Source organism: Eschrichtius robustus, chromosome 20 (assembly GCF_028021215.1).
Source record: "Eschrichtius robustus isolate mEscRob2 chromosome 20, mEscRob2.pri, whole genome shotgun sequence".
NCBI lineage: Eukaryota > Metazoa > Chordata > Mammalia > Artiodactyla > Eschrichtiidae > Eschrichtius > Eschrichtius robustus.
Genome location: NC_090843.1, coordinates 17066425 through 17093785, shown reverse-complemented (window position 1 = coordinate 17093785; position 27361 = coordinate 17066425). Strand labels below are relative to the sequence as shown.

The window sequence follows — 27361 nt, the reverse complement described above, 5'->3', positions numbered from 1 at the left end:
AAAAAAGTGATAAATGACTAGTGCATTTCTTTGTACGCAACATGGAAATTCCAACGTCTATCCTGCATCTGTCCTTTTGCACAAATTTAAAACATGTCAAGTATCCATTTACTAGGTATGAAGATGCACCAACTGGGTAATACAACAGTACAATAAAAAGAAACAACAGCTAATATTAGAACAACGCCCATAGTCTAATCGGTAATGACTATTCAGCAGGGTAAATCTGACCTCTAGTGAATCTTTAAAGTCAGATGAAATCTCTAAATATGCCCTATTAAAAAATTCATAAATATATAAATAAAATGAAATTTCTAAATATGTCCTATAGAAAAATATACTTGAATACATAAAATCAAGCAACCACAAATATTTCTATGATTTCCCCATAAAATTAAAATGTAATTTTAAAAATCCTAATACTTCAAAGATTTTTTTTAACTTTTTTTTTAAAGTTAAAAATACTTTGTCAGGTCTGAAAAATAATTTCAAAACATTACTGAAAAGAGACTTTATCACATCCATTTCTTTAAAAATCAATACAAGATTTTATCAAATTTTCCTTTTTAAACTCACCCATCTGTTCCACAATCTCTGGAGGAAATACCCGGGAAGCAAACGCTCTTCGAAAAATATCTGAGAATTCCTTGTCCAGACCTCCTATTCCCATTTTTTCAAAGTTCCAGTCAGGATTGATGATAGACTGGCGGTTTTCCTTGGTTTTAGCTTTGCCTGTGTCAAGCAAAGACAATCAAACGTGAGACAAGAACCTCATCACTAAATGTAAAAAGACAGAACTCCCTGGGTATCCTCAGTGAATAAAGAAAAGCCACCCTTATACAAAGATGAACAACATGCTCTTAGCTGACTTCTAAGAAGGATGAGTTTTGCTATATTCACTACTTTGTCTGGTCCCCATTTAGGGTCAGTAAAACACTTTCAAAATGACTAGCTAAACTCATGCTGCAGTCAATCCGTGGAGTCTGGTCTTATTAACCTCTAATCCTAACCAAGTTAACTAACTTGGTTGATTAGAAGAAACACCATGTGCATGTCTGATGAAGAAAACACTAGTTGCCAGAAATGCAACTGAAATCTAGCAGTCCCTCAAGGCTCCTAGAGCAAGATTTAAAAATACATATATTTATCTAGATTAAGTATATAATTGGGAATATAACCCCTCAGTCTGAAAAGATGCACTAAGTTTGATGCCTTATTTTTGGTTTTTCTTCATCTGCACACAAAAGTCTAAAATCATCCTAAAGTCTTTCATGATTTCAAAATTCATGTTTTCAAATTCTTTCGCAAATGAAAATTATCTAACTTAAATGTCATAGTGCCCCCTAAAGTAACTCAAGAGAACCACATTAACTATCTCAAACACAAAGAATAAAAGTGCCTTAGTACATTCCACTATAAACAAAAAAAAGAAAGTAATATTATAGTTTTTTTTTTAATTAGGGAATAAAAGGTCACATTAGAAAAAGTTTACCCTAGAAAAAGAAAAGATGCTATTTGTATAGTTAGAGTTTTGTGGACTTAAACATTTCCTTTATGAAGCTATCAAAAATATTTTTCTTACACTCTACTGCCCTCTTGTGGTCAAATTTACTGCATGTTAAATCACTACACAATTTTACTTTCCCACGGAAAAAAAACTATCACACCTTTGCATGAATTACTTAGAAATATCCACATTGTACGCAAGTCATGCGACTCTCTTGGGATAATATACCTTAACAAAATGTGTACAGAATATGATATACAAAGAAATCACTCCAGAAATGTATTGGATCAATAATAGGAGATTATGATATAGCCTACATCCATGAAACAATATGTATAGTCATTAAAAATTATATTGTAGAAGTATACTTATTAAGATGCTTGAAATATGTTAAGCAAAAAAGAACAAATTATAAAACAGTATGAAAATATAATCAAATTTAAAAATTTCAGAGTGTGTTATTTTTGAGTATCCATATTTCATGAGCTAAATATTTTATTTTATAATTAAGAAAAAACAATAAGGGAGGAATGATAATTTATGGATCAAGAGAAAGGCCACATATTCGAAGTTAAATGACTTTGGATATAATGGTGTGCAACCAGCGAAAATCCTCTACCTTGTACTGGGTTAGACATAACATAGTTAAGGCAACCAAAAATAAGAATTACTATACAATTAACAGCATCATTATTCTGGTGAGTTACTATTTGTAGAGATCAATCTGCATTATTTTAATATAATAAAAGTAGGGCTAACGTACAAGAGTAGGACTGAACTATGAATCTGTTGGAAAGACACTCTTTACCTGCACATTCATCATTTAACTCAATCAGTAATGGATGTGATGCTAGTATCACATTTAACACACAACCAGCTGAGGGACATCCTACAAAATAAGTGACCAGCTCTCAAGGTCGTGAAAGACAATGAAAATCTGAGGAACTGTCAGAGACTGGAGAAGACTATGGAAACTAACCCACTAAATGCAATGTGGAATCCCGAGTTAGATCCTGGAACAGAAAAAGGACATGATGAAAAAACTGGTGAAATCCAAATAAAGTCTGTAGTTTAGTTAGTAGCAATGGAACCACGTTAATTTAGTTTTGGTGGCTGTACTATGGTTATTTAAGATCTAACATCAGAGGAAGCTGGTGAAGGGTATACAGGAACTTTCTGAACTATTTTTTATGGAACCTCTGTAAGCCTGAACTCATCTCAATATTAAAAGTTTAAAAATTAATTTTATCTGTATCTTTTCCCTTATTTTTAATGTAGTTACTAGGAAATTAAAAATGACATACATGGCTCACATTATATTTCTATTGGACAACACTGACATAGTGAAGGTTTTAAATTCTTTTCTACATCATCACATTTGACAGATATGAAACACTCCATGATTCTGTGATAAGCCTCCTCAAGGGAGGTGTCCCTATTCTCCTTCCCCGCTTAAAAATCACTGAAGTTGAGTCACATGTTATAACAGAGATAGTCTCACTTTACTCAGAATCTTCTAAAAACTGTAAATCTTACCAATAAGATTGAGTGATGAATTTTCTGCTTTTTCAAATGCAACTTGACTGTTTCCAACAACCAGTCCTACTTCAATCTGTATAGAAAGACAGTAATTAGTAGTTAGTCTAATAGCAGACTTCTGGACTTCTCAAAGCAAGGCAGAAAACAAAGGGGAAATGAGGTCTCTCTGAGCAAAGTAAATCTTCCAAACTATCAGCTAAGTTACATTTACTTCAGTCATAATTACCTTCTATTATTCCTATTTTATTTCAACACATATATTTTTGATAACACCTGTCTTATTATTTATTTACAATAAATATCACTTGCATTCAACCAGAATTACAAGTACATATACAAATTTCAAATTACTATTAGATCTGCAAATAAGTATATTTTACACTATATTTTAATAAATATGCTGGCTAGAAAAGCAATTTTTTTCCCCTACTATCTTAAAAGAAAGAGCACATAGGGGCTTCCCTGGTGGTGCAGTGGTTAGGAATCCGCCTGCCAATGCACGGGACATGGGTTCGTGCCCCAGTCTGGGAAGATAATAAATAAATAAATAAATAAGAGTACATAATATAAAAGAAATCACTGAGGGAGAGAATGGCTAGGAAAATTATATTAATTTGCATAATGCACATCATAAAGATTATTAAAAATAAAACATACCTTTTGTCTTTTACCCGCCGCAGGCTCTCCCTTCAGGATGCTAGGATCCATGGCTTCAATGTCTTTTACCAGTAAGCCAAAAAGCTTTTCATTGAAGCTAAACACAAGCTATGTAGAAAAGAAGTAAGGGGAGAAAAATCACTTCATGATTCAATGGCTTGATTCTCACATCATCATCAATGTTTTCCAAATGCAGGCAAGCAGTTTTCTCTTGTGTATCACCACGAGCAAACTACCCACATAACCAATGAGAGGTAACCATTGGTTACCATAACCAACTAACATTTATTGAGTATCTGCTGTGTGCCAAACAAACATTACAGGAGGTTCTGTAATTAATGCTCACAAACTCTCTTGCAAACAGAAAGTATTCCTCAGTTTTACTAGGAAGGAAGCTGAGATCCAGAGAGGGGCTAAACAATGGGACCTAGAGTCACAGTAAACGACAGTGCCAGGATGCAAGCCTGGGTGTGTGACTCTAAAATAATGCTTTTCTACAACCAATACAAAGTGCCTGCCATTCAAGTGCAGAGACAGCTTCTGAATGGTCATTCATTCACCAAATATTTATTGAGTACCTTCTACAAGCTAGGCCCTCTTCTAGGTACTGGGGTGTAACAAAAATATAATAAACAAAACTGACTGTCAATCCTGCCACTACTAATTACTACGAATGAGAATAAATACTAAGAAAAATGATTTGAAGTAAGATATTTATTTCTTCTCTGTATTATGGAGGATTTTGTTTCATGGGTTTATAGACATCTGCATGTTACTGGGTTTTAAATTATTACAAATACCAAAGTATTTTCTATTAAAATACAAAAGCTAACGGAGAAGGTAAAAACAATGAAGTTTAGTCAGGCAATCTGAGCACAACTCTCAGTCAGAAAGTGTAGGCATCCAGGAGGACTATGGTAAAGCCCCCAAAGCAATGCACAGGTAAGTCAACAAATTATCAGCTAATCTCTGCCATCCTGGGGAGCCTCCTCAATCCATCTAATCCAAAGTAGCAGCCCAGTGGCTCTCCAGTGCATCATCCCATTTTACTGACATCAAAGTACTAAACAGTACGTGGCATTTCTTATTGTCTGTCTTTCCCAACTAGAAAGTAAGCTCTATGAGGGTAGGAATTCTGTTTATTTTGTTCACTGCAGATCCACAGGGATACTAAAATAGTATTTATTGAACACATACTAGGTGTTCAATAAGCATTTAATTAATTAATTGATCAACTAATACGTTCTTGTCTCAGCTACACCCCTGGCTGAGAAGGTCATGGACCTTCGCTGGACCTAAATAAGATTCCTCATTTGCAAAATGAGGTTAGACAAGATAACCTCTGAGGTTCATTGCAATTCTAGTACTTTTAAAAACAATAATAAATGCTCTATATCCTTTTCCTGTCTACCAGTAATTGAGTTTCCACTCGTGAACGTTTGATATTATGATGTATGGGTTATCCAAATGCTTAGAGTCTCATTTCTCCAGATAATGACACTCCATTCACTCCCACAGGTCTTTCCTTCTACCACTTCTCCCATTCCCCATCTTACAGACCTTCCCACGTGAGAGACGCAAAGACAGTCTATGTAAGTCATTACAGATCAGAATTCTATAAGGTGGGATTCTCAAACTTTCTGGTCTCAGGATCCCTTTATATATAAGCCTAAACATTCTTGAGGACCCCCCCAAATTTTGTTTATATGGATTATATCTCTTGATAGTCACTGTATTAGAAATTAGAACAAGAAACTTATTTTTCAAAAAACAATTAAGTATATTATGTGTTAATAACATATTTTTAATTTGTTAAAAAAATCCCTCCATTTTCCAAAATAAAAAAATATAAATGGGAAGAGTGGCACTGTGACATTTTCGCAAACCTCTTTAATTTCTTGCTTAATGGAAGACTGCTGGACGCCCGTGTCTGCTTCAGCAGTCAGTGTGCTATGCTATACCCATCACACAGTCTACAAGACTCCCCTGTAGACTTGTGAGACAATAAGAGGAAAAGGGCACATAATGTCTTGATATTATTATGAAAATAGTTTTGACTTCACAAACCCCTTGAAAGGGCCTCAGGGACCCCCACAGGTCTCTGGACCACAGTTTGAGAACAGCTGCTATGGAGCTATGGTAGGAGGAAGGAATTAGGAATGATTAAGAAAAGTCATAGAGAATGAGACAAATGTAATGGTGAGGTCAAAAGAGCAATGATTATTTATGTGTACAAACAGCAATTTATGAACTCATACATTTTTTAACTAAAATTTTAAAAGAACAGATTTTCTTCCTAGGAGGTTAAACAATATGATATTAACTGAAGTCAAAAAAAAGGGAGCAATGTAAATATCATTTTCAAGAAAAGAAAATCTGGGTTTCAAAAGCTCCATGAAAAAAACTAAATATATATATATATATATATATATATATATATATACACACATATACATACACACACACACACACAATTTTCTTAAGATTCTCAAAGAAGTTCATAACCAAAAAAGTTAAGAATTACTTTTCTACAGAAATATATCAGTAAAAGAGAAAGACATCCAGAGACAAATGTCCCACAATAAGAAAAGAAGAAATCTGAGACATGTATGTCTATAGTATTTCCAAATTTACAGAAAGAAAAGCTGCTGTAATTATATATGACACTGTAACCTAAAAGCTACTTTAGAATTTTTCTGAACAGACTGCTAGAGGTTCAGCAAACATATTTCCCTCACTTTTTATCACTCATCTTAGATATAGCTGTTCACATGCAAAGCTCCTCTCAGTTTTTAAAAAACAGAATTAATTTTCCACAACTGCAGAGATTAGAATGTCTATAAATGAAAGAAATGAAAGAAAATTTAAAACTACCTGTTGTCCCACTGAGAATGCCTGGTTGTTGAACTGCTGAATAAATTCTGCGGCCATCTTGTCAGTATCATAAGGGTTAGAGTCGATACTTTTTTTCTGCAGGAAATCAATCTCGATGGTCATTGTGCCAATACATTGTTTGGCTTTGTCAAATGTATATAAGGACACTAGAGAAAAAAAGAAGCATTTTTTTAAATCACAGAGACACCAAATACTTGCTGTGCTTCAAGTAACTAAAAGTTTCATATAAATGAATATAACAGAACTTGACCAAAAGGGGATTTTACATGGCCTTCATTGGAGGGACACATAGGCACAGATTTTTAAAAATAATAATAACCACTAGAGATGTTCTTCCCTCTGACTTAATTAGAACACACTGAACAGCACTCTCCTGTACTTTTACCCCTCACCCGACTCTTCTAGGGAAATCACAGCCCTCCCTACACAGCCTCTGCATCTTCCTCCTTCTCACTGAACAGAGGACAAAATGACAGTGGGAAGTCCCAGTGGAGTTGGCATAACATACTGTTTCCAAACAAGATTTTTGTCTGACACAAGAAAGAGCTAAGGTGAGAGGTGTGTGGGCTCTTTTGCCCTAACAAATTAGAATGTAGGACACACACACACAGACACAAAAACCTTGAGAAAAAAAAAATGTTTACTAGAGGGATTTTCTCCAGAGCAACACAGAGTGTGACATCTCTTTTTTTAATACTACAGGAATATTTACTGAGCACCTATGATATGCAGGGAACTACAGTAAGTTCTACATGTATAACAGGACAAAGGCCAGGTTTTTAGCTCTTCTTTGTATTAACAGCACCCAACAGTGTCTGTAGGATGCTTAATATATTCACGAACTGATTAAATGAAACAACAGCAGCAAAATACCTATCGTCTCCATGCTAATAACAAAGGAGGCAAGACAAAGGGACTTTGGAGTCTGTGTGTTTCAACAGAGTCTGTTAGTAACTAGAAGACTCTCTGTGCCTTGATTTGTCGGTAAAATAAGACTGCCTAGATAAATCTTTATGGTCCTTTCATACTCAATTTCTGTTCTAAACTTATCTCTTATAGTCTAGCCACTTGAAGAATGTCCAAGGATTTTCTGTAAATCCTCTGAATGAAATTGCTTGAGTAATCATATTTTTATACTTTGGTTTGCCATAATAAAGGGGACACACATATTTTAAAGATAAACATTTTCAAAAGCAAAATAACAAAGAAAGCCAGGGTGAGGGTTGGGAAATTCACTGAAGATTGAAGAATAAGTTCAAATCTCAGCTGAAAGTTTCAGAATACTCTCTGACCTCCACTTCTGGGTGTTTTGTTCTTTAACATTTCCTAGAAAGTACAGGTTACATTTCGAGTAACTTTCATAAGCAAGAGAGCTTAGTTGTTTCCCAAATAATGAAGATATTTATGGGATGAAATATTAATGTGAAAAGGAGTAAGTTGATTCAGCAATTCCATTTCTGGGTGTCTGTCCCAGAAAGACTCTTGACCGTTTGCCTAAAAAGAGATTTATAGGGAGGTTCATTGCAGCATTATTTCTAATAGTCAAACACTTAAAAAAATGCTGATCAGTAGGGAAATGATTAATAAAATGTGGCATATTCATAATGTGGAATAATGTATAGCAATTAAAATTAAAACTTGATGTATATTTAATAAAGATAGATGGTCCATTAAAATATAATAGCGAGTGAAAAAAGTACACTTCAGAAAGATGTGCACAATATAATACCATTTTGTGCATTAAAGACTCCAAAACAATTCCATAATGTCATAATGCATATATATGTATGCATATATATACACATATGCATTTACACATGTGTATATATACGTGTGCATCATCCTTATATCAAGAACTTTGAATAAGTGTATTAAAATATCATTACTGACTATAGTTTTCAAATGCATTTTAATTGAAGGTCAATGTTCCTAAACAGAAAAGACCAAGCTGTTATAATTTCAAATGCTAGAACAGTACCATGGACAGTTTCATAGGCAGCACCATGGCCAGCACCATCATCAGCCCCAAAGGGACAGATGCCCTGAAGGTTTCAACCAGAAGCAAAGGGCCAGAAGGTTGAGAATGTTTTCTTATTTTATGATTAATAGCATTTTAATGTCAAAGACTAATAAAAAATATTTTTATAAACAAAAAAAATAATAGCCAATGCTTTGAATAAACAGGCATTACAAAGACAGGTAATGGTCAGAAACATGTGTTAACTGAACATCAGTCTGCAGTACTTAAAATATGGCATTTCCAGATGGAAAGAAGACTAAATGATTCTTCTAAGAAGATTTAGTCTGAGGACTAAAATCATTGACTTGAGTAAAAAAATGTCTCCTTGCAGACAGAACTCCTGTTCAGAATCTTTGAATTAGCACTCCCCTTCATACCAAACTTCTTACCCTTTCTTTGCCTACATCTCTACTTACACTGAAGCAGCTTTCTATCTTTATGCTACATCATGACATCACTCAGGGCCCGAAACCCTTCCTTGCCTCGTGCTTATTCCACCTTAGTCCCACCTGAACACTTAGTTTTATAATTTTGCCCATTAGGTCTGTTTGAGGTGCCTTTTAAAGAACTGACTTTACATTCAAGATAAGCATTTCTGGTAGCAGGAGAATGCTTTAAACACAATTCAGGCCACAAAACATTATTTCTCATTTCATCTTGAATTTTCACTTCTTCACAACAGAATTTATCTGCATTAAAAGTTAAATTTACACACATTCTACCCTATATTTAGAAAAGTAAGTTTAAGGAAATTAGAAACCTAAGCTACATACACACCCATTTTCTCATTAGATTTAACAAGTGTTCATGTTTATTTCTGCCACTGTCCACAAATAGGGAACCCTGGCTTCATGCACTGACCTACTTCCCTTTGGCGCCAAACTCCTTCACTGTCTCAGCTTCACACTATGCTTCAGGTGAGGAGGTGATAGTTAAGGGAATCACTTATGTCAGTGTTTCCAAAAATGTAGCTGATAAGAGCTACTTAAGGGTGATTGTTAAAAACACAGATTCATGAATCAGACTTCCCAAGGGAGGGGCCTGGGAATCTTTTTCTTTTTTAAAAAACAAACTCCCCAGGTGTTTCTTTGAGGTAAGTTTAGAAAGCACTAATTATGCAACTACCAGCTACCTATATCTAAAGTAATTTCCTTTATTTTCACCCCAAGTCAAAAAATTTTCTCTCATCCTACTTCCACAAAGAAAAGGCCAAATAAAGATAATCCCAATATTTAAGTTCCCTCTAACCCAGAAAAAAAAAAAAAGTATAAGTTGCCATGTTCCTAAATGAGGAACAGGATATTCTCTCCTTCCACTTTACCAACTTCTCTTTTCAGGCATCTAGACTACAGACTAACCTCGTAATGTGTTCCCAGCAACTGCTTTAAGTATTTGTTTTCTTTCAACCAGTTTAAAGTAAATATATCTTTGAATATCTTCAAAAGCATTGGATCTAGAAGTTCTGAATGTGAATCTGAACATTCCCACACATCCTCCTAAAACCCCGTGGAAACAAAAAGGAGAACAAATAATGCTACATACGTCCACACCTTCAGCATTACTTGGAGACAGAGAATACCATGAAACTCAAATTACTTGAAAGTAGAGAAATATGTAACAAAATTAGACAGAGCTCGCATTGCGGAAAAAAAGGAGAAGGGAGAGCACTACATAGAGAAAATATAGACAAAATCACCCCTCGAAAGAGAAAGTCCAACACCAAAAGCCAAAACACTACACACAGGTTTGGGACTTGGTAGTCCATGACTCCAGGTACAGGGAAAGGACCTGAAAGTAGGTAGGACTGGAAGTGGCAGCATCAAAGAATCACTGGAAAGAATCAGATAAATAGAGAAGGGATGGTGCCCTTTGAGATGTGGCAATGAAGGGAAGAAGGCAGTAAGAGAGGAAAATTAAGGATCATGCAGAAACCAAACAGAAATAAGCTATGCCAACCAATCTCTCTACCTCACCATTATTACTTATTAAAGAAACTGCCCTTCTCTACACTAACAGAAAAGAATGCTCTTGCACTAATAATTGTGTCTACAAATCATGTGAAACAGAAAAAAATAACTCCACAAAGCTACTGTAAAGAAAATATAACAAATAACAAAATATTGCAGCATTTCAGCTGATGAAGCATCTTCCCTAAAAAGATCAACTATGAAATAGAAAACATATATAACATTTTAAACTAAATGAAGTTTCCTCAAACAAGTATTCAGACTATAACAAAACACCTAAAATCAGAAGATTAAAAACTAAGACCAGAAATAGACAAATAAAAGAAATGCAATGACAGTTTATCAAACACAGGAAAGAAATTGAGGAAAAAGACAAACTACTCAGAAGTGAATAATAAATTACAAAGTGCCCATGGGAGAATAGATTCAAATTAATATTTAATAAGAGGCAGTGAATAAAGACAGGAAAACAACCAAGGTAGTAAAAATAAGGCAAAGAAAGAATTTGCAAAGAACAGAGAGAAAGTAGTTGAAATGGAAGACAGGCAGATAAGGCCTAAAATACATTTATAATTGGAGCTCCTGAGAAGAAAATCAAAACAATTGGGCCAGAACTAATACTTAAAACCATACTCTAAGAAAACTTTCTGGAAATAGAGAAAATTTAAATCTACATATTGAAACAAAGCATTGTATACCTGGGTTGTTGACCCAAAATGACCAATTCCAAGAAATATCCTAATAAGGATATTAGAATTTAAAGACAGAAAAATCCTCAGCGTTCCCAGGCAGAAAAATCAAATTCCTTAAAAAGATAAGAAACTTAGACTGGCATCAGCCTTCTCAAGAGTTTCATACAAAGCAAAGCAATGCAATGCACTATTTTCAAGAAATTCAAGGGAAGAAAACAAGCCAAGAATTTTATATCCAGCCAAGCTGTCCTTAAGATATCAAAGGTATAAAAAAATTAGTTTGAATATTCAAGAACTTAGGAAACACTGTACACATTTATACTTCCTGGAGGAATCTACTCAATTTATCCAACTAAGTAGAAACTGGCAAAAGGACTGATCATGATCATTTGAGAGATTTAATTGTAGAGTTAAGGCTAAAACAAGTGTGGGGTTGTACGTGGAAGAATAGAGTGTAAATACCATGCTCTTATAACATAGACAGAAATCAACTAGCATGGTGACTATAATTAGTGATACTGTATTGCATATTTGAATGTTGCTAAAAGAGTAGACCTTACAAGTTCTCATCACAAGAAAAAAAAAGCTGTTAACTATGTAAGGTAACAGATGTTAACTACACTTATTGTGGTGAGCATTTCGCAATGTATACAAAATATCGAATCATTATGTTGTATACCTGAACTAACATAATGTTATATGTCAATTATATTTCAATTTTTAAAAATTTGCTTCTTCCACTAAAAAAAAAAAAAAAAGACTTAAAACTTGAAAAAAAGAAAACAATTAACAAAATGGGAGGAGAAAGGGAAAGGCAGACTATTACGGTTAAACGTTGTATAGGTAACAGATGAGAGTCAAAGGATATCATTTAGAACGGACAGAACAGTTTTTTGAAAAGGTTAAGTAAGGAAAAAAAGAGGAAGTACTAAGGGCACTATGAGAGGTATAAATGCAGAAGTAATCACTAAAACAAAAATGTAAACGTTCCTAAATACCAAAATAAACTTTAAAAAATAGCAAAGAGGTTGGTTCAAGAGGGCAGAGTAGAAGAATATGCTCTCACTCCCTCTTCCGAGAACACCGGAATCACAACTAACTGCTGAACAATCATCGACAGGAAGACACTGGAACTCACCAAAAAAGATACTCTACATGTAAAGACAAAGGAGAAGCCGCAATGAGACGGTAGGAGGGGCGCTATCACAATAAAATCAAATCCCATAACTGCTGGGTGGGTGACTCACAAACTGGAGAACACTTACACCACAGAAGTCCACCCACTGGACTGAAGATTCTGAGCCACACAACAGGTTTCCCAACCTGGGCATCTGGCAACAGGAGGAGGAATTCCTAGAGAATCAAACTTTGAAGGCTAGTGGGATTTGATTGCAGGACTTCGGCAGGACTAGGGGAAACAGACTCCACTCTTGGAGGGCACACACAAATGAGTGTGCACATCGGGACCCAGGGGAAGGAGCAGTGACCCCACAGGAGACTGAACCAGACCTACCTGCTAGTGTTGGAGGGTCTCCTGCAGAGGCGGGAGCAGCTGTGGCTCACCAAGGGACAAGGACACTGGCAGCAGAAGTTCTGGGAAGTACTCCTTAACATGAGCCCTCCCAGAGTTTGCTATTAGCCCCACCAAAGAGCCCAGGTAGGCTCCAGTCTTGGGTCACCTCAGGCCAAACAACCAACAGGGAGGGAAGCCAGCTCCACCCATCAGCAGACAAGCGGATTAAAGTTTTACTGAGCTCTGCCCACCAGAGCAACACCCAGCTCTACCCACCACCAGTCCCTCCCATCAGGAAACTTCCACAAGCCTCTTAGATAGCCTCATCCACCAGAGGGCAGACAGCAGAAGCAAGAAAAACTACAATCCTGCAGCTTGTGGAACAAAAACCACATTCACAGAACGACAGACAAGATGAAAAGGCAGAGGGCTATGTACCAGATGAAGGAACAAGATAAAACCCCAGAAAAACAACTAAATGAAATGGAGATAGGCAATCTTCCAGAAAAAGAATTCAGAATAATGATAGTGAAGATGATCCAGGACCTCAGAAAAAGAATGGAGGCAAAGATAGAGAAGATGCAAGAAATGTTTAGCAAAGATATAGAAGAATTAAAGAACAAACAAACAGAGATGAACAATACAATAACTGAAATGAAAACTACACTAGAAGGAATCAATAGCAGAATAACTGAGGCAGAAGAACGGATAAGTGACCTGGAAGACAGAATGGTGGAATTCACTGCTGCGGAACAGAATAAAGAAAACAGAATGAAAAGAAATAAAGACAGCCTAAGAGACCTCTGGGAAAACATTAAATGCAAAAACATTCGCATTATAGGGGTCCCAGAAGGAGAAGAGAGAGAGAAAGGACCAGAGAAAATATTTGAAGAGATTATAGTCGAAAACTTCCCTAACGTGGGAAAGGAAATAGCCACCCAAGTCCAGGAAGTGCAGAGAGTCCCATACAGGATAAACCCAAGGAGAAACATGCTGAGACACATAGTAATCAAACTGGCAAAAATTAAAGACAAAGAAAAATTATTGAAAGCAACAAGGGAAAAATGACAAATAACATACAAGGGAACTCCCATAAGGTTAACAGCTGATTTCTCAGCATAAACTCTACAAGCCAGAAGGGAGTGGCATGATATACTTAAAGTGATGAAAGGGAAGAACCTACAACCAAGATTACTCTACCCAGCAAGGATCTCATTCAGATTCAATGGAGAAATCAAAAGCTTTACAGACAAGCAAAAGCTAAGAGAATTCAGCACCACCAAACCAGCTCTACAACAAATGCTAAAGGAACTTCTCTAAGTGGGAAACACAAGAGAAGAAAAGGACCTACAAAAACAAACCCAAAACAATTAAGAAAATGATCATAGGAATATACATATCGATAATTACCTTAAACGTGAATGGATTAAATGCTCCAACCAAAAGACAAAGGCTTGCTGAATGGATACAAAAACAAGACCCATATATATGCTGTCTACAAGAGACCCACTTCAAACCTAGGGACATACACAGACTGAAAGTGAGGGGATGGAAAAAGATATTCCATGCAAACGGAAATCAAAAGAAAGCTGGAGTAGCAATACTCATATCAGATAAAATAGACTTTAAAATAAAGAATGTTACAAGAGACAAGGAAGGACACTACGTATGATCACGGGATCAATCCAAGAAGAAGATACAACAATTATAAATATATATGCACCCAACATAGGAGAACCTCAATACATAAGGCAACTGCTAACAGATCTAAAAGAGGAAATCGACAGTAACACAGTAATAGTGGGGGACTTTAACACCTCACTTACACCAATGGACAGATCATCCAAACAGAAAATTAATAAGGAAACACAAGCTTTAAATGACACAATAGACCAGATAGATTTACTTAATATTTATAGGACATTCCATCCAAAACAGCAGATTACACTTTCTTCTCAAGTGCACATGGAACATTCTCCAAGATAGATCACAACTTGGGTCACAAATCAAGTCTCAGTAAATTTAAGAAAACTGAAATCATATCAAGCATCCTTTCTGACCACAATGCTATGAGATTAGAAATCAATTACAGGGAAAAAAACGTAAAAAACACAAACACAAGGTGGCTAAACAATACGTTACTAAATAACCAAGAGATCACTGAAGAAATCAAAGAGAAATCAAAAAATACCTAGAGACAAATTACAATGAAAACACAACAATCCAAAACCTATAGGAAGCAGCAAGAGCAGTTCTAAGAGGGAAGTTTATAGCTATACAAGCCTACCTCAAGAAACAAGAAAAATCTCAAATAAACAGTCTAACCTTACACCACAAGGAACTAGAGAAAGAACAAACAAAACCCAAAGTTAGCAGAAGAAATCATAAAGATCAGACGAGAAATAAATGAAATAGAAACAAAGAAAACAACAGCAAAGATCAATAAAACTAAAAGCTGGTTCTTTGAGAAGATAAACAAAACTGATAAACAATTTGCCAGACTCACCAAGACAAAGAGGGAGAGGACTCAGATCAATAAAATTAGAAATGAAAACGGAGAAGTCATTACAGACACCACAGAAATACAAAGCATCCTAAGAGATTACTACAAGCAACTCTATGCCAATAAAATGGACAACCTGGAAGAAACGGACAAATCCTTAGAAAGGTACAACCTTCCAAGACTGAACAGGAAGAAATAGAAAATATGAACAGACCAATCACAAGTAATGAAATTGAAACTGTGATTAAAAATCTTCCAACAAACAGAAGTCCAGGACCAGATGGCTTCACAGGTGAATTCTAACAAATATTTAGAGAAGAGCTAACACCCATCCTTCTCAAACTCTTCCAAAACATTGCAGAGGAAGGAACACTCCCAAACTCATTCTATGAGGCCACCATCACCCTGTTACCAAAACCAGATAAAGATACTACTAAAAAAGAAAATTACAGACCAATATCACTGATGAATATAGATGCAAAAATCCTCAACAAAATACTAGCAAACAGAATCCAACAACACATTAAAAGGATCATACACCATGATCAAGTGGGATTTATCCCAGGGATGCAAGGATTCTTCAATATACACAAATCAATCAATGTGATACACCATATTAACAAATTCAAGAATAAAAACCATATGATCATCCCAAACGGTGCAGAAAAAGCTTCTGACAAAATTCAACGCCCATTTATGATAAAAAACTCTTCAGAAAGTGGGCATAGAGGGAACCTACCTCAACATAATAGAGGCCATATATGACAAACCCACAGCAAACATCAGTCTCAATGGTGAAAAACTGAAAGCATTTCCTCTAAGATCAGGAACAAGACAAGGATGCCCACTCTCGCCACTATTATTCAACATAGTTTTGGAAGTCTTAGCCACAGCAATCAGAGAAGAAAAAGAAATAAAAGGAATGCAAATTGGAAAAGAAGAAGTAAAACTGTCACTGTGTGCAGATGACATGATACTATACATAGAGAATCCTAAAGATGCCACCAGAAAACTACTAGAGCTAATCAATGAATTTGGTAAAGTTGCAGGATACAAAATTAATGCACAGAAATCTCTTGCATTCCTATACACTAATGATGAAAAATCTGAAAGAGAAATTAAGCAAACAGTTCCATTTACCACTGCAACAAAAACAATAAAACACCTAGGAATAAACCTACCTAGGGAGACAGAAGACCTGTAGTGCAGAAAACTATAAGACACTGATGAAAGAAATTAAAGATGATACCAACAGATGGAGAGATATACCATGTTCTTGGATTGGAAGAATCAATATTGTGAAAATGACTATACTACCCAAAGCAATCTACAGATTCAATGCAATCCCTATCAAATTACCAGTGGCATCTTTTACAGAACTAGAACAGAAAATCTTAAAATTTGTATGGAGACACAAAAGATCCTGAATAGCCAAAGCAGTTTTGAGGGAAAAAAACGGAGCTGGAGGAATCAGACTCCCTGACTTCAGACTATACTACAAAGCTACAGTAATCAAGACAATATGGTACTGGCACAAAAACAGAAATACAGATCAATGGAACAGGATAGAAAGCCCAGAGATAAACCCACACACCTATGGTCAACTAATCTATGACAAAGGAGGCAAGGATATACAATGGAGAAAAGACAGTCTTTTCAATAAGTGGTGCTGGGAAAACTGGACAGCTACATGTAAAAGAATGAAATTAGAACACTCCCTAACACCATACACAAAAATAAACTCAAAATGGATTAGACACCTAAATGTAAGACTGGACACTATAAAACTCTTAGAGGAAAACATAGGAAGAACACTCTTTGACATAAATCACAGCAAGATCTTCTTTGATCCACCTCCTAGAGTAATGGAAATAAAAACAAAAATAAACAAATGGGACCTAATGAAACTTAAAAGCTTTTGCACAGCAAAGGAAACCATATACAAGACAAAAAGACAACCCTCAGAATGGGAGAAAATATTTGCAAATGAATCATCAGACAGAGGATTAATCTCCAAAATATATAAACACCTCATGCAGCTCACTATTAAAAAAACAAACAACCCAATCCAAAAATGGGCAGAAGACCTAAATAGACATTTCTCCAAAGAAGACATACAGATGGCCAAGAAGCACATCACTAATTATTAGAGAAATGCAAATCAAAACTACAATGAGGTATCACCTCTCACCAGTTAGAATGGGCATCATCAGAAAATCTACAAACAACAAATGCTGCAGAGGGTGTGGAGAAAAGGGAACCCTCTTGCACTATTGGTGGGAATGTAAATTGATACAGCCACTATGGAGAACAGTATGGAGGTTCCTTAAAGAACTAAAAATAGAATTACCATATGACCCAGCAATCCCACTACTGGGCATATACCCAGAGAAAACTATAATTCAAAAACACACATGCACCCCAACGTTCATTGCAGCACTATCTACAATAGCCAGGTCATGGAAGCAACCTAAATGCCCACTGACAGATGAATGGATAAAGATGTGGTACATATATACAATGGAATATTACTCAGCCATAAAAAGGAACGAAATTGGGTCATTTGTAGAGACGTGCATGCATCTGGAGACTGTCATACAGAGTGAAGTAAGTCAGAAAGAGCAAAACAAATATCGTATATTAATGCATATATGTGGAACCTAGAAAATGGTACAGATGAACCAGTTTGCAGAGCAGAAATTGAGACACAGATGTAGAGAACAAACATATGGACACCAAGGGGGGAAAGCGGCGGGGGGTGAGGGTTGTGGTGTGATGAATTGGGAGATTGGGATTGACATGTATACACTGATGTGTATAAAATGGATGACTAATAAGAAAATATAAACAATAAACATAAAAAAAATAGCAAAGAGGACACACCACATAAATACAACTAAAGCATAAAATGAAGGAATTGAGATCAAACATAGCAGTCACATCAATAACTGTGAACGGGCTTAAGAAACCTATTAAAAGAAAAAGATATTCAAATTAGTTCATAAAGCAAAATCCAACTCTACGTTGTATACAACAGACACATCTAAAACAGTGACTCAAAAAGGCTAAAAGTCAAGAGATGGGGAAAGATATTTTGAGCAAATTAAAAACAATAAAAAAGCAGGGATTATGATCCTAATATCAAAATATAATTCAAAACACATTAAACAGATTAAACAGGATACTTTATAATGCAAAAAGGCATAATTCACAATAAAAATGTAACAGTTATGAATATCTACATACCAAATAACACAGAAAGTACTGTGTAAGGTAGAAACTACAGGAGATGCAAGGAAAAGTAGAAAAACACTAATAACAGTAGATTTTAACACACCATTCTCAGTACAAGATAGGTCAAGTGACCAAAAATAAGAACATAGAAGATCTAAACAGCATGATCAATAAAGTAGAGCTTATGGATACACAGCAAACACCACACGCTGATAACAGAGAATATATCTCCTTCTCAGTGTACATGAACCACCTTCTTTCCATGTGCGTGCGTGCATGCGTGCGTGTGTGTGTGATGAGAACACTTAAGATCTACCCTCTTAGCAAATTTTAAGTGTCCAACACAGTATTGTTAACTATTGTCATCACGCTGTAACTAGATCTCCAGAACTAATTTATCTTGCAAAACTGAAACGTTGTACCCTGCGACCAACAACTCCCCATTATATAAATGTATTCTTCAAAAACGTCACCATCGTGAAAGGAAAGAAAACCCTGAAGATTAGAGAAATGACGACTAAATGCAATACACGATCCTGAACTGGATCCCACACTGAAGGGGAAAAATACTATAAAGGAGATAATTGGGACAATTAACAAAATTGGAATATGAACTGTAGATTAAAGTTTCAATGTTTAATTTCCCGAATTTGATCACTATTACGAGTACATCTTTGTTCTTAAGAAACACACACTAAAGTATTAGAGGTAAAGAGGAATGATTTCTGCAACGTAATCTCAAATGTTCAGGAAAAAAATGGGTGTGTGCAGGTGCGTGTGTGTGTGTGTGTGTGTGTGTGTGTGTGTAGAGAGAGAGAAAGGAGAGAGAGAAAAAATGATTTGAAAAAATGACAATTAGTGAATCTGGGTAAAAGTAGTACATAGGAATTCTCTGTATTATTTTTGTAACATTTCCATAAATATGATTTTTTTTTAGGTCTTAGAAGCTAGCAGAAAAAAGAGCTGACTTAATTACACTTGCATTTTCTTTTCTCCCCCTACTGAACCCATTAAGTTGACATGAAATTACCTGACAAAAAGACTCATACTCCATTTTCCCAACTTTGCCACAATGACTAAGAAACAATTCCAGGTTTTACTTATTACTCCTTAGTTTATAAACCACAAGTGGTTTAGTCTTTTTTTCCCCCTGAAGTCATAAATTGCCTTCCATGCCCTTCCCTAATGAACTATGATGACTTTATAACACATTTCATTTTAAAAAGTACATTGTTTTCTTAAGTACTGTCACCCTTTCTTCTCCTTACCCTAAATCAGATTTATCTTTCCAAACAAAGACATTAGGAAACATCTCAGTATACAGTAAAATGGAATCACCATGTAATACCAATTATTCCTCTTCAACATAACTTCGACTTTTAAAAAAATTTTCCATAGCCATAATTTCACAAAGTCCTATCCAGCTTAATTCTAGGTAAGTCAAATAACCTCCCAGCTATTTTCCTTCACTCCTGAATTCTCCTCACTCCTCACTAGACTCCACAATGATATTAGAATTCTTTTCTAAAGGTAGGATTTTGTTGGGCTCGTTCAGAAATTCTCAGGAGCTCTAAGTGTCTTTGTGTAAAATCCAAAGATCTCAGTATGTACTTCTAGGCCCTCCACTAACTTCATACTCTACTCTCATCACTTAATACAATCCATTCAGGCAAATCCTTTCAGCCAAACATACTTATGAGCACTGCCTATGATTTGCTTGCTTCCAACTCAATGCCTTTTATTTATATTATGTCTCATCTTAAGAGTCTTTCTTCCTTGTCTCTATCATGTCATGCTTTTCCCCTACTTCATAATCATGCTCAAAATTCCAGTGCCTAGAAAGATTTCTCTGGCTAATTTTCCAATCAATTCATCCACTCCTGTTCTGTCTTAGCACTTCTACACAGAGCTCCTAAAGGTAATATTTGTGCACAAATTTACCTTGTACATCTTCTGTGAGCTATGAACATGTGGATATTCCTTTCCCTACTAGATTGTAATTTCCAGATAGAATAACAAGTAGATAAAGAGGTAGGTTTCATAACTATTTACTTTCCAATCTCATAGACCTAACTGTAATATGGATGAAAGTGTAATGGCCTGACAACAAGTAACAGAAAATTGTACAGATCTCCATAACTATGAGAAAATATAAAGAAAATCTACCTCAGGTAGCTAAAAAATATACTTACCTTCTATTTCTTGCCCAATAGAAAGTCCAGCCCATTTTCGCTGTAAAATAAAAAAGAGAGAAAAAAAGACACTTAACACCAAATCAATCAAAATTAAAGAAATGAGGAAAAGAGGATTTCTTTGAATTTCATTAACACATTCCAAGACCAAAACACGGTAGTTAAGTGTTGAATTGTGTCCCACAGAAAGATATGTTGAAGTCTTAGCCCCCAACACCTGTGAATGTGACCATATTTGGAAATAGGGTCTTTGCAGATGATATCAAGGTAAGATGAGGTCATATCGAATTAAGGTAGACCCTAAGCCAATATGGCTTCCTTATAAGAAAAGGACACACAGCACACAGGGAGAAAGTCATGTGACAATGAAGGCAGAGACTGAAGTGATATATCTACCAGTCAATGAACATCAAGGATTGTCCGCAACAACAGAAGCTAAGCACGGAACAGATTTTTCCCTAGTGCCTTCAGAGAGAGCCTGGCCCTGCTGACACCTTGACTTCAGACTTCCAGCCTTCAGAACTGTGAGAGAATACATTTCTGCTGTTTTAAGCCACCCAGTTTTTGGTACTTTGTTACAGCTGCCCTAGGAAACATATGCTATAGTTTATTTATGCCTGAACATCTATCCTCAAAACATATAAAGCCTGCCTTTTTACAGTAAAGCTGGCACCACTGAATAGGATGCTCCTTTGCATAATATAATGCTCCTGAAAGACTTCGTAGTATCAGATATTCCAGTGTTCTAAATGTACTGTGGATAGTTATAGTGTTTGATACAGTAGCACAAAAAGAAAGACGTTCAATTCATGAAAACTAAATTAAAACTTAACAGATAATCTATACTGAAACCCAAGCAGGGATTCAAATCATTAGATGGTCATGACTATTCTTTGTGTACTAGCCAAAAGAGTGTCAGGCATTTGGCTTTAGCTTCTCCCCAGTACCGACTGGCAAGAATGTACGGAGGCAGGACAGGTTGTGTTCAGGCAGGAATTCAAGACTGGCTTGGTATAGATTCAAAATTAGCAGTTACTGACAAAACTCCAAAGAACAGTGAGAAAAATAATTTTTGACTGGAAATCAAAAGTTTGTCTACTCATCTGAACTTTGTGGATTTTGTGGTGGGTAGTTAAGAAGATGCTGTGTTTTGAATATGTGGAACAAGTGCTCTACCTTCCAGCTTTCTCACCACCTCTCCACCCTTCACCTCTCTTTTCTGTAGTACCCCATCCCACTTCTGGCCAACTGGAAATTTAGTAGCATACTGGTTAAGCCCAGACTTCGGGTCACAAAGCAGCCACATTTAGGTTCTATACCCAGAGACAGCCTCAAGGACGATAATAACGGCATCTATCATTTGGGGTTGTTAAGAGAATTAAATGAGTGAACACAGGCAAAAGCACTTAGAATAGCACTTGGCCTATAGTAAATGTTGGGAAAATTTTTTTAAAGCAGAGACAAGGAAAAATAGTTAGAAACCCCATTTCTGGCCAGCAGAATCTCAAATGCAGCTCTGTAAAAGCTGGTTAACCCTAGAATACTCCAAACCTTTGATCTATAAGAAGCAAATGCGAAAGGTAGTCCTGATATTGGAGAGGCATCTGAACAGAGAAAAAGGGAACAGTGAGTGAACATTTCCCATAATTTTTGAGGGATTCAAGAGATCTTTAATAGTTCCCTAACAAGTGTTTGATCTCCTGCCTTAAACCTCCAGGTGTGGGAGGGCAGAAATCAATGCTTATTAGCATACTACAAGGAGGTAAAGGTTGCATTTGCATTGTTTAGGACTGGGGACCAGCAGCATGAGTCAGGTGACAAGGGAGGAAAGGATACAGACTCCTACTGGCGATGCTCCTATTATGTACTATGTGCCTGCAATAGTGCTACGCAATTTCCCCTCCACAGAATCCACCAACAGTTATAAATGTAATCATAATCCTTTCACTTATTACAGAAGCCCAGCAAGTTAGGTGGTAATTTGAGATAACAGCTACTCATATCATATTCTTTAGTCTAACATCATTGCATTTTAAAATCACTATTAGATGTCAATTTTAGAAGTAAATGCCATTTTTATATATTTTATACATTTTCCGTTACCCTGTGAGCTAACATTAAAATAACTTGACACTTCGATAGCTGATATCACTGCAGAATTCTTTTAAATTAGGGGGAAAAAGTCAAGGCAATAAAAGGCAGACATAGTAAAAACTGGCAATTAAGAATATATCTTTAAATTCCTTACATAATACCTAGATGGTTTTCCTCAATATGAATCAATACAGTTACAGCGTGACACAGCTTGCTTTAAATGAATTGATTCTTTTACGACTTTCAAGAATAGAAGAGAATAAATTCCTGAGTTACCTGAGGTAAGCTGAATGCAATGCTCCCTGGAACCACAGATGGGTGGGTCCTCAGTGTAAATGTGTACCTGTGGTTGGGGGAGGTCCTCACCATCACGTGCCTAAAAGACAGAAACACAGTCAATACTCCACGTCAAAGGAAATAAAGAACATCAATTCCAAATGTGCTCATTTTCAACAAACAATGCTTGATGAGTACTGGGTGGAAACATGGCATTATATGAGTCCTGAAGAAACAGGACCACAAATTTCATTTCCAAAAACTGTCCGCAATTCAAAATGTTTTCCAGGAATAAGGACCACCTCAGGCCAAACAGACATCAAGCAGAATCAGGACCAATTTCAAGAGAGTACAGGGGGCTTCCCTGGTGGTGCAGTGGTTGAGAATCTGCCTGCCAATGCAGGGGACACGGGTTCGAGCCCTGGTCTGGGAAGATCCCACATGCCGCGGAGCAACTGGGCCCGTGAGCCACAATTACTGAGCCTGCGCGTCTGGAGCCTGTGCTCCGCAACAAGAAAGGTCGCGATAGTGAGAGGCCCGCGCACCGCAATGAAGAGTGGCCCCCGCTTGCCACAACTAGAGAAAGCCCTCGCACAGAAACGAAGACCCAACACAGCCATAAATAAAATAAATTAAATTAAATTAAAAAAAAAAAAAGAGAGTACATACCATCCAAAACATCAATGTCATTACATTTCCAGTTTACATAAAACTGAAGACAGTGATTTACTTGATAGTAAGTAAAAATTAGATGAATTTCCTCTCCTGAGACTTATTTCACATCCTAACTAGACTAAAGGAAGGAGAACCAAAGATAGAATAAAGCCAGGATATAGCAGTCAAAAAAAAAGTTAGTTTTTAGGACTATTCATTACATCTCTTTGCAGATTCCCACAACAGGTTGAAATAGTAACGGCCTGTAAAATTAAAAAGGTGGTAAAAATTTTCCCAAAATATATCAGCTTCCATATAGATATCAATATTCACTATTTCAAAGCATTTTGTGCTAATTCACCCTGCTCAGAAGTTACCTGTAAACAGATGAACTATAGTTATCTCATGATCATCTCCTATACCAAGAAACTACCAAGGACTGTGTGTGAGATAGAAGCTTCAAACTCTGCTACCATAGCACTATCTTTTTAAAAATTATCTTTTAGAGTGCTATAATTTTTAAAATATTAATGGTTAACGTTTCTATACATATCATTTTGTCAGTAGGACACAAGTTCCTTATATCTACTATACTTTAAGTAACCCCCTCATGTGTACAGTGAACATCTAACACGTAAAAGAATTCCATAAGCAAATTCTCACACTGATTGTCTGTAGTCCAGTTTATATGTAGAAAGTTCTATGTTCAACTTAGAATCACAGAATTTTTAGGACTGGAAACAATGTTAATACAATTATGTAGTATAGCCCTTTACTCTGAAGCGGAAAACCACAGATGATTAGCAATTCTAACCCTGTGAAACTCATGTATTTCTCAGATAGCTTTAGAAACAGAAAAAGGCTCAGTTAAAATCCCACTTCCTTCCTCATTTCCCTAGTCTGCCTTCTGGAACAGCCCCTTCATGTCCTTACCTCCACCAACCTTAGAAGCACATGGATGGCAATGAACTTGGTAGCAGGGTATTTAGAAGTTTTGCCAATGGGTGATGTGAATCAGTTAAAATAAATGACAGTGAAAAATGCTTGTAAAGATTCTACAATTGTGCATCTTCCAATTTTCATGTCTCTTGGATTATCATAGTAATAATGATCAAAACAGCTAATATTTATTGAGGACTTATTAATGTGGTAGACTCTGTTCTAAGTGCTTTATTTGTGTAACTCAATATTCACAAACACCCTGAGGAAGATAGTACCATCATCCCCATTTTACAGATTAGGACACTGAGGCACAGTCAGGGTAAATAACTTACCCATGGTCACCCAGTTTATAATTGGCAGAACCAGGATCCAAACTCAGACAATCTGACCCAAAGCCAAAAACCTAATGACTATGCTATATATGATTCATATATCCAGTATGTTTAGTTCTGCTAAGAAAACCAGTGGAAAAATAAAGTTATATATAAAAAACTATGTATCATTTAGAAAACATTATATTTATCAAAATTTGATACAGTAAATACATGACTCTCATCTCCCATTTTCCAATTCAGCAAGAGGAATTAAAAAATTATACTCAAACGTTTCCAAAAATTAATTAATTAATTAATTAAGGACTCTCCAGAAGTTTCTAAAATACCATTTAGCAGGTTAGAAGAAAACAAAGTCAGATACTCACTGGCCAGACTGGAAATCCTTTTCATTCACAACTGCACAGTTAGTTAAAGATAATTCATCTGTAGGACATCTTGCAGCTTGCATACTCTGTAAGAATCAATGATTAGGAAAATAAAATTAAGTCACCTTTTATTTTCTTAAAGAATATTTTATGCTTCCCTGTCCTCTATTCCCCATCACCTGTAGTAAACGCTTACTGTTTTTGACCCCCAGCACCCCTTACTCTGTGGTAACAGTAAACCCCGCCTCTCGGAAACTGCTCCCTCCCCATTCCATGTGCTTTTGTGGGCCTGCCAATCACAGCACACGTGCAATCACACAGAGTACTATCCCATCCACGGGACTTTATATAGACAGGCGCTAGAAGAAAGGCACTCTCCCTCGCGTCACCACCACACGAAGGAAGCCTTTCTGCTCTAAAAGAAGAAAACTATCGCAGAGAAAGCAAAGGTGACAGAGACACAGACAAACAGACACCTTGAGACTCAGACCCGACAACGAAGTTAAAACCCTTGAGACCAGTTCTGAAAGTTGGTTGAGTCAATAAACTCTTTTTTGCTCAAGCTTATTTGAGTTAGTTTTCCATTTCTTCCAAAAAAAAAAAAAGATTTTGACATAAAAATGCAATGATGTAAATTCAATACATTTGATAAAGTATATCGTGAAAAAGTATCTCCTCATAAGAGATCTCAAGTGGCTACGAACCATCTCTCCTACAGACTAAGAAAAGCTATCTTCCAAATACCTCCCAACAAAAATAATTACAGGTATATTTAAAATAAAATAGCAATTAACAGTCCTTTTGATCAACATTGATCAACAGCTACTAGTAAAACATTCCTTCATATAATGTATGTAACCAATAATCCTTCCACCATCCTCAAGGGTTTCCTAGTTATTGAAATATGACACTCATAGTCTGTTTATGACTAACATACTCACTCTTCAAACCTAAAGCCAAAGCTTATTCTTCTTAAATTTGTCTCCCAAATACAAATTTATAGAGGAAAATAAATTACTCTTTGCCTTGCTTTTGTTTTTAATAAAAGGCTGGTTTCAATACAGCTACCCCAGTTGTTCAGAGCAGTGGTCTCTAAAGTGGGATATGTGCACCTGAAGGGTTTGCAGGATAATCCTTTGGGGTATAAGAAGAAAATATCAGTTCTTCTATTTATATTTATTTATACCCATTTTTATTAAAGATGAACCCCATGCTAAGTGTATATTCTGCCTTAAGATGTAACCTAATGACACTAATAAAGACTTCATAATCTGCCAGGCCTTTAAAAATTCAGTATTCACAGCAAGAGATAAGCTTCTCTAATTTTTCCACCTATGTTTAAAGTCACATCCTATTGAATCTAGCAATTCACAACATTGTATTAAAGTTAAATAACTGTTGAAACTGCTAAGGTTTCCTGAGAGAAAAGACAAGAAGCTATGACCCACAGTAAAAATGACTAAAATGATACACGGAAAATAAAATGGTGAAAACTAGTATTCTTTTATTGGTAAATATAGCCAAAATCTCTTAGAAAACTCTAAAGAGCTGAAGATATCAGGACATATTATAGAGTGTAGGAGGTCTGCTATATAGTTGAATCAAAATATAGTTATTTCTTTCATCTTAGAAGATTTGCTAGGTAATTGCAAAACACACCAAGAACTACAATTTTGCGAGTCACTAAAGAAAAGATGTACTGAAAAAGATACAGCCTAAACTATAAATGAAACAATACGCTTTATGGGAAAACTGTAACCACTGATGGAATGGCTGTTTTGACTGGAATAAAAAGAATAATTCCAGAATAAAGTTACAAAGACAGCACATTAAGTGAAAGTTGTTCACTGTTTCATTCACAGGTAAACTGTTGCTGCATATAAGTCAGAGCCAAAGGTGTGCACATGTCCTTCAGGATGTCAGAGGTCAACTTTATCAAAACAAGATCCTTACAATATAGAATCTTTCCTACACTC

At 36.0% G+C, this 27361-nt stretch overlaps 1 protein-coding gene across 3 annotated transcripts in view; it reads right to left on the bottom strand.

Moving 5' to 3' along the window:
- The window catches only part of NSF (N-ethylmaleimide sensitive factor, vesicle fusing ATPase), a 159899-nt gene that overhangs the window by 107066 nt on the left and 25472 nt on the right, over nucleotides 1-27361 (bottom strand). For all 3 annotated transcript variants that reach the window (XM_068530702.1, XM_068530700.1, XM_068530701.1), the window contains exons 2-8: nucleotides 25386-25471; nucleotides 23090-23189; nucleotides 20720-20759; nucleotides 6578-6744; nucleotides 3704-3811; nucleotides 3044-3119; nucleotides 577-732 (exon numbers count right to left, since the gene is read on the bottom strand). In XM_068530702.1, the coding sequence (XP_068386803.1) occupies nucleotides 577-732; nucleotides 3044-3119; nucleotides 3704-3811; nucleotides 6578-6744; nucleotides 20720-20759; nucleotides 23090-23189; nucleotides 25386-25471 (733 nt within the window). The remainder of the gene's footprint in view (nucleotides 1-576; nucleotides 733-3043; nucleotides 3120-3703; nucleotides 3812-6577; nucleotides 6745-20719; nucleotides 20760-23089; nucleotides 23190-25385; nucleotides 25472-27361) is intronic.